The following is an 8,995-nucleotide window of genomic DNA, read 5'->3' as shown; positions in this document are numbered from 1 at the left end:
ATGTGGCACTGGGCCGTCAAAGCCTCCATCTCACACCAACCAGAGGAGTAGCCAGAACCTCAGTACCAACAGGACCCCATCTGGAGCCAAAGACCTCCCAGACATCCACCCAGACCCGGCTCACGCCACAGACCCCCACCTCCACCACTATACCATCACTTCCAGCAGCAAAGGCAGACAGGCCCTGACTCAGCAGACAGAGTCACACCAAGCTCCACGCAGCTATGCAGAGGCGCTCCAAAGACGAGTGGACCGAGAAGGGACGAACGGGATTAAACAACTCCTTCAGTATATCTGCACAAAACTGAACTAGTGTTCACACACACACACACACACACAACCTCTGAAAAGGTAAAGAATGCCTATTGATATTTTATATCTTTGAAAAAATACTTTTAACTAGATATTGTTCAGTCATGTTGCATTTATACAATTCAGTGTTTGACTCTCTTGACAGTCCAGTTGTTTTCAACTGTTTTCAACTATTTGCTTTTCTTCCGGTCACCTGTCTTATACAATGAAATCCCTTTCAATATGCATGTGGAATATACAGGGCCTAAAATCGTCAACCTTCAGGTTGAAGAGTTTGTATGGATTCAGATCAGTCTCATAAATAATAAATGCACAGCGAAAGACTCACCAGTGTGTTTTGTGATTTATATATAAATGACTCTCTACACACAAATATATTTCAATGCACACACAAAAAGTTTTCAATATATGTAAATGTAAAAAAGTTTCACTTATATTTTTCTGATCCTGATCATGATTAATATAAATGTAACATAAATCCACATATATGTATTTAAATTATATATTTACATGTTGTTACATTCATATACAATCCGCTGCACTTGCATTTAAAAATCGTTTTTCATTCGTAAACGTGTCTGTATATGTGTGTCAAGTTGTCTACATTTGTGTCTCAGCCAATGCACGAATGCATCTTTTTCAGATGGAACTGTCCGCAGCCAATGAGCTGTCGTTCTCATTTTCAGCCAATCACATTAGCTTAGCCACGGTTACGCCCATCACATTTTGCGGAGGGGTCAGAGGTCAGCTTCAAGATGGCGTCAGGAGGCAATTCTGTGGAATAAAGTGTGAGTAAAACATAACTAATTTAGCTTCTAACCTCCTTGTCATAAGCAACCAATGAATTGGTTTGCTAAGTTATAACATGAGCTGAGTTACTTCGAGAATGATTTGAAACCTTAGTCGGTTTAATTGTGTTTTAAGCTTGTAACTCCATAAGCTAGCGTTAGCCAGCTTTGCTCATGTGTAAAGTTTCCGCATGCTAACTAGGTGTTTCTGCTTCTATGATGTATGAACTATAACGTTACCATTAGTGAAAGTAAAGTGTCTGTGTGACAGGGTCTTACGCCTCGAGCCGAGGTAGCAGCACGGGCTTTGGTTCAGCTATTAGCGAGGGAACTGTCCGCGCCTTCAAGCGCATCCCAAGTTAGGGTAGCGACAGGACAGGGAGCCAAGTCAGCGGACCAGTCAGGGCTGGAGACAGCACCCAACCTGTCCCCAATAATGATGGTAGGCTGAGGCAGGCCATGAGAAGGTCATGCGTTTTATTAACTATCCCTATATTTCACATTACAATATCAAAACAGTGGTTTAAGGCCTGTTTATATGTAAACATCATTATTTGATGTTATGGTTGACGACATTTTTCCATAGTCTGCGTTTCTCTGTGTCCTGTTATGCTGCCATACAAACGATAACATTACCGAACAGAATGAATGTATTTTATACTCCTATTTAGTTATTAATAACTACAGTCTTTGAAAACGAGTTAAATATAAAACCTTCAACTAAAGCCATTTTCCTACATTTCCATTATTTATCAATATTGCTCTAGAATAAATAGACCATCTCTGGTTTTCCTCACACATTTTTTTGTAATTCCCACATCAGGCAATTCCCAAGTATGTTTGGAGATCAGCTGAGAGGTAAAAGGCGGTTCTTAGCCCTGCCACCTATTATTGTCAAAAGGACTGATTTCCATATCTGTGTCCTTTCAGGACGCAGCCAGTTCCCGCCTGAGGGCCCAGGGGAGCTGGAACTTGCTTATGCTGGCCTTGGGAAAAGGATTATTAGTACACACAGTGAGGTAATCATACATATATGTATATGAATATGTATTAAACAATTTTGTACAATGTTCAATGACTGATGTTAATAACCTGCTGAATAGTTAATCATATCTCACTTTGATTTAAAGATTGTGGCTCTCCTTGAGGAGGAGTTTCCAAAACCAAAATTATTAAAAGAAGGATGGATGTTCTTCAAATCTACAGGTAGCATTTTTCTCAACCAAAAATATAGCTATAATTTTTTTTCACATTCAGAGCCCCAGAGATGTGTTATGTGACATCCTGCTTTGAAATACCATTCATATTACACAAAGTGGTAGAGGACAGTACTAAAGTTGCCTGATATTAATGCATGTATATTTTTACAATGTTTTGAAGGACCCTTGTGTTGTTCCTCTTTACATCTTAAACATAGGTGGGAGCAGACGTTGCAAGCTGTCCATAATCCCTACTGACAACGAGGGGTACTCCACAAGGCTCCTCAAATCAGTGTCCAACAACGGCAAAGACATAGTGTTTGTTGTTCCACTACAGGAGCAACTTTCCACCGAAGCGCTTCCTTTTGATTCGCCAGAGTTCGCAAAGATGCCACAGTCATGCTGCATTTCATGTGGCAGTGAAATGCCTTTGCAGAGGTTGCCGCTGCATGTAGAGGGATGCAATGGCAAAGTGACTGTAAGTTTTCTATAATTTCACAAATAAATATGTAACATTTCATCTTGTGCCAATGACTGTTTCAAAGTCTATAGCACTAGCTCTTTTTTTCTTTTAAGGAGAGTGAACCTGTGACGCCTCTTGTAGAAGATTGCCAAGTTATTACGCAGCCTTTTCCACCTACGACAGGGATGGGGGAATCCTCAGAGGTAATGGATGTTGTCCTCCAGTGTAACTTTGCTATTGAGAAATAAAGTCTTATTCTTTTTGTCCCTGGGAAGCAAGGTAGAAGACAGTTGTAATATTTTTTTAAAGTCAGAATTATATTTCCTGTGTCCAGGAGATGTGACATGTCTGAGAGAGGTTCATTAACCACAATACATTTCTCCTAAAAATTAAAGTATTTATTTTTTAAAATTTTCTTTTAGGTTTGCCCAGTCTGTCTCGTATCATACCCAGTTGGTATCCTCCCATCTCACACAAGCACATGTGGTGACAGGTAAGAGGTTTTGACTAATTCAGGTTTACTTAATTCAAGTCCATGTTCTGAGTCAAGTGAAGAACATGTAAAGACTGTCACGCATAATTAGAGTATGATTATGTGTTGTGAATGCTCTTGTTCCTGTTTTGTGCTCAAAGTGCTGTATTGTGACAGCTATAGTAGTTGCATCAGAGTGTGACTGCAACATCATCTATTTGCAGTAGAAATCATAACAGAGCTACTACTTCTTAGGGTTCTGATTTGATGACTATGTAAGATGGAGCCTATATGCATGAAGAAATATGTGAAAAATAATAACCACTATTGATCTGTCTCCTTTTGCCATTCTGTTTTTTTGTCTGTCCTAAGAATGGGCAGTGCTCTCTGCAGTGGAACAGCTATGGAAAAAGAATTACCAGGACCTTCTGTCCCACGATTACCACCATCTTTTTCATCAGGTTATTTATTCAGAACAATTACTGTTGTGGTGTAATTGGAAAAAAGGACATTTTTTAACTGTAAATTATTTAATAAATACTCACAAAGTTACAACAACAAACATCCCCAAAATAAATTTTGCTACAAGATGTTTGATCCAGTCATTTAAAAAGGAACATTGATTTCAATTACCTACCCTTAATTTATTGCTTTAAAATGCAAGGCTTTCAAAATGTCACTGTCGAGACAACTAATTCAGACTCTGGAGTGACAGATGCTATGTTGCTGTGATCTTATAATATTTCGAATTACTTGTAGTAATGGCGCTGGTAAAATATATCTATTTTTTACTTTCTAAATTATTTTTATTATTTTCTCCCCCCGTTTTCAGCGCCCCCCTGTGGATGACGGCGCCCCTAGCATTTGCCTATACTGCCTAGCCAATGCACAACTGTAGAATTAGCTGAAGAACTCTGTCCAAAGGAGAAAAAATACATTTTACCATGGCTAATTCAAATTGCAACATGTCTCTCCAGTGAGACAACATGTGTTCTGCCGCTCATGGAGACCAGTGTACTCGGTCATGTACGGTTTGAAACATTGCTTTTGGTAATTTTGGAAGGTGTGGCAAGCTTTCAATCAGTGTGTTAATATGAGAGAGCACCTGTTGGTATTTGTTTGGAAAATGTTTTGAGAAGGAGATCAGAGGCATGACTACCTCGGCTTTTGGAAATCTTTCTTTGGCCACGATAAAAATTGCCTCCAGTTCCCGTTTTACCTGCTCTCCATCCCTGGCATTTTTGTCATTGATTCCAAATGAAAGAGTGACTTTGAGGACATGATCCGTTTGCTTTGTGTTCTCCAAAATGTGCAGGGCATGGCACAATCGTGCTCCCGGGTAAGAGTCGACCTGTACTCTGCTGTCATTGCACTTTGGTAGCCGTGAAGTATTTGAGTCACCAAGTATCAGGATTGGCCTCTGGATGCTTAGCTTTTAAATGTGTCATTGTAATGCTGGTGCCTTGTAAACAGGGCTTTGTCCTCTGCCACTTGATCCAGTTTTTCCTTCAGCTTTACTTCAGCTCTCATCGCAGCATCCATATTAAAATCAACCAGTTCTTTCTTGACCCAGTTTACTGCCATGGTCCATGGCTCCTGCCAGTTTGTGCTGTCAGTAGTGAAGTGGAAATCTAGTGGAAATCTTCCTCTCCATTCTGGAGACTCCACTGAGAGAGCATGGTTTCACTTTCATGCATTTGGATGGCACCATGAGTCAAAACAAGAGGACTCGTGTCATCCAGGAGTTTCAGAGCACTGCAGCAGACAGTCCTGCTATCATGCTTCTGTCACTCAAAGCAGGAGGGTGGGGCTTAACTTGACAGCCACCTCACATGTTTTCCTCATGGACCTGCATGGAATCCTGCTACTGAGGAGCAGTTTATTAACCGCTGCTGGCTTTCGGGACAGACGAGGAAAGCCGTCGTGACCAAGTTCATTGTGAAAGACTCAGTAGAGAAAAAGATGGTGGAGATCCATTGCCATGCAATTCCAAACGAGTGCTTTGGCAGTATGTACAGTGTTACCTCATGCCAATAAAGCCAGTTGAATTGAGAGAGAGACTGAGAGACTGGCTGACTCTGTTTCCAGCACTAAGACTGTATCTGACTGTCCATCCACACTTGACACCCAGCAGAGGCTGGATAGTACAAACACTCCCACTGGCCCAGTTGAGTTTTTGATTTTGTTTACATTACATTTTTTTGTTTTTTTGCTTTTTTTAAAATGCCACTTTTCAAGTTGTCTATTTTCCTTTGTACTAATTAAAAGTTAAGTTACATGCTATGAGGAAGTGTATGCCATATGATTGATCTTAATCTGTGAGAAGTTGAGATAATGGCAAACATGGTGTTTTACAGGAGGGCTAATGTTACGTTAGCTCTGTAAGGGAGCGGATGCTCTGTAACTTTGCAAGGGTACATCGCAGAGGGTTACGGCCTTTGACATGATTCTGGTGTCAGAGTGTCAGAGCCAAAAGTTGTTATGCCAGAAAGTGTTCAGGAGCATTTTTCTTGCCATTTGGAGTCAATTTGGGTTAATCTTTTAAATTTATATCTGTTGAAAGTGAAATTGTTGGGTCCGAAATCACATAGTGGAGGATGGACCTTACGTAACCTTATGTAACCTTACATAACCTCCGTATGGTGTGCCTTTTTCCTGCGAGGTCAGGGAGCAGAATTACAGCCAATCGAATTTGTGCAAAATATTTGCATTTCTCTCGCCCCCTTTTAAAGTGTCAATAATGAGCTTAATCTAAATTACAGACAAATCTTTCCAATTTCTTCACACTGGTATTTATTTTATCTTATCAGTATTTATATGCCACATATGCGTCTCTATATCAGTACACAGTGTACCAGAGCATGTGAGCGCAGCTGAGCGGCGAGAATTTCTGCTCCCTGCTTTCGTGGGTGTTCGCTGCTTCGCTCCATCACTCAAAGTTATACCAGACAGCTCCGCTCAAAGAGTGCTCTCCGCTCACCTAAAATGTCATTCAGCTCCGGTGAAATCGCTCCACGCTCGCTCAAATTTAAAAGAGGGAGCAATTCCTGACGTTTTTCACTGAATTACGGCTGGGACACACTGCCCGATGTGGCCTAAACTGACATGCAGCGGCTCTGTTGCTGGAGAGAGCCTGTCGATTGAAACCCTTTTCAGTTTGTAAAGAACAGTAGATTGTTTTGGGGTGCTGTGTTCTGTCTGTTTGAGCCAGTGGATGGCCTTGTACTGCCATCTAGTGGCCAGTCTTGGAACTGGAGCGAAAAGGAACCATCGCTCTGGCCTTTGGATTAAAACCCGCTCTGCGCTCCGACTATATTTCACACGCTCCGCTCACATGCCCTGCAGTGTACAGTCACAAACTTTTACATCAGTCTGCATTGTTTTGTGGTGAAGTGTCTGCTTCAGATGCTTAAAAACGTGCATGGTTTGAAATAAAACAAATCTACCTACATTTTTTAAATTTGATTGTTTGCAAAAGTTAAAATGGTAAGACGGTAAGACATGTTTTTGTTATGGAGAGGCTGGCTCTGATGATTTATTCATTTTTTTATGCGTTGGGGTTGTGCATTGATATGTCAAAAGTGCATGTTCTTTCTGTGCGTCAAAAGTTCCATCTGCGAGTTGCCCCCGATAAATAAAATACCTGAGCAGTACATGTTGCCCCGAAACACATCGGCAATATCAAGTAAGGAGCTTGTTGTATATAAAATGGTTCTAACTGGAGCCACAAACCACCAGGAAACACAGGTTGCAGTCAGTTCGTCTTGTTTATTTCCCAGAATTATGTGAATGTTGGCATTATAGTTCTTCCTGGTCGATTGCCATGGTTCTCAACAAAAGAGAACAAATTACAGTATTTGCCCAAACAAATTAGACATCCAGCTCCAAATAATGTTAAATACTTGTAAATTAGGATATAATTTATATTTCAAATAAAGAACTTCATAATCCAAATGAAGCAGATAATGTGCTACTTACAGTGAGGGATTTCAAATACACATGGTAAACTCAGGTGAGCACCAGCACACACTCAGCCTGGTAAAAGTTTGGAGACAAAGAGGAGGGAGGCCTCATCCAGCCCTCTATTTATAAAGTGGGAGGAACAGTGGGAGGTGCTTGAACCACTATTGCTGGTCTCCTTGTCACGGACAACTAATATGAAGGGGGAGCAAATCTACAGTTTCTAACAGAGCTGTTCATACCTTTGGTGGTGACGTACATCAAGGACTTCTGTGAGAAGCTGTTGTTTACTGCACATGATCAGGGTGGCAACATATATGTATATGTATATCATTTTGATGACTTTGTTTATGATTTCAGTGCAGTGTTTGGTTTTGAGCACAGGTAAATTTGTTTTGAGGCGAAAGTTTCATTATGTACGAGGAGTCAGAGGTTTTCTAAATAGTGCTTGAAGCTGAGGTTTTGTGTTGAATGTTTTCAGAAGATGGAGCACGGTTTCAGAAATTGTGTTTTAGAGTTTGAGAAAAACTGTAATAGCCGTCACTGGCAGTGCTCTTATTTTGAAAAGATGTAAACCGTGTCCTTCCAGTTCAAAGGACGGACCAGTCCAATCAGCGACGATTCCTGTCACCCAAGGGTACCTACCTCTTCCTGTTTGGTTAATGTCGTTGTGGGTCCGGGTATCTTTTGGTCATTCAAATTTCCTTTCAGAAACGGGTGTTTAAAAACAAAAAACTAGTGGTTATTTGATTTTCGTTTTAAAATGCAAAAAGTAAAATTGAAATACACATACAACAAGGTTTTTCTTTTTCATGGTCAAAAGGGGATGAGTGAAAATTGGAAAATGATTCGATTTTCATTTTCTATTTCATATAACAAAAAATAAAATCACTAGAAAACAGAACGGGAAAAGGCCTGTTTTTTTTTCATATTCTGAGACCGGATGTTGTCATTTACAGGACGGTGCTGTGTAGAACAAACGGGCTATGGCGGGGTAATCTACCGTGACACATGGACATGGAACTGCGGTCAAGCCTGCCATCAGGCTCCGTGGTCAAATCAGCCGCACTTAAATTTCGACCAAAAGATACATTGACCGCTGTGTTTTCTGATTTGCATGTGTGTGTTTTTGATTTGCACTTGTGTTCTGATTTGTGTTTTCTGATTTGTGTTTGTGTTTTCTAATTTGCACTTATGTTTTCTCATTTGTGTTTTCTGATTCGCGTTTTCTGATTTGCATGTGTTTTTTTGGATTTGCGTTTTCTGATTTGTGTTTTTTGATTTGTGTTTTCTGATTTGCGTTTTCTGATTTGTGTTTTTTGATTTGTGTTTTCTGATTTGTGTTTTCTGATTTGTGTTTTCTGATTTGTGTTTTCTGATTAGTGTTTTCTGATTTGTGTTTTCTGATTTGCGTTTGTGTTTTCTGATTTGCCGCTGTGTTTTGCACTTCAGGTCCACCGTACAAACCAGTTACAGAACAACACTGAGGATGGTTCTATAGTTTGGTCCATTAGCTTTGACACAGATTTTTGTCCTCGTGGCTGCATAAGCTTTTGTCCTGATTTCCTTTCAGGGGACGCTGACCTGACCCCTCCAGATTCCACCTCCCTAATAGACCCTCCACAGCCATCACAGACAGAAGCCATTCAACCATCACCTGTGAGCTCATAGTTCATAGATTACACTGATCACGTCAACATTTAGGTTTTATACTAATACACTGATCTCTTCCAAGGGTCCTTTGTCAGCTCCCGCTGGGAAAAAAGTCCAGTGTGACGGAGGCAGCAGTGGCTGCTACCCC

General features: G+C 40.6%; 1 protein-coding gene across 1 annotated transcript; it reads left to right on the top strand.

Moving 5' to 3' along the window:
* The first annotated feature begins 1,041 nt into the window (after nucleotides 1-1,041).
* LOC119015888 lies at nucleotides 1,042-8,412 on the top strand. Its single transcript, XM_037091957.1, has 9 exons — nucleotides 1,042-1,100; nucleotides 1,372-1,542; nucleotides 2,042-2,119; nucleotides 2,231-2,306; nucleotides 2,518-2,777; nucleotides 2,876-2,965; nucleotides 3,185-3,255; nucleotides 3,607-3,695; nucleotides 4,067-8,412. Exons 2-9 carry the CDS (start codon nucleotides 1,537-1,539, stop codon nucleotides 4,081-4,083), a joined length of 687 nt encoding a protein of 228 aa, XP_036947852.1. The 5' UTR covers nucleotides 1,042-1,100; nucleotides 1,372-1,536; the 3' UTR covers nucleotides 4,084-8,412.
* Nucleotides 8,413-8,995: the final 583 nt, after the last annotated feature.

Source organism: Acanthopagrus latus, unplaced genomic scaffold, assembly GCF_904848185.1.
Source record: "Acanthopagrus latus isolate v.2019 unplaced genomic scaffold, fAcaLat1.1, whole genome shotgun sequence".
Taxonomy (NCBI): Eukaryota; Metazoa; Chordata; class Actinopteri; order Spariformes; family Sparidae; genus Acanthopagrus; species Acanthopagrus latus.
The sequence above is the reverse complement of the archived record's forward strand: the minus strand, read 5'-3'. Positions and strand labels throughout refer to the sequence as shown.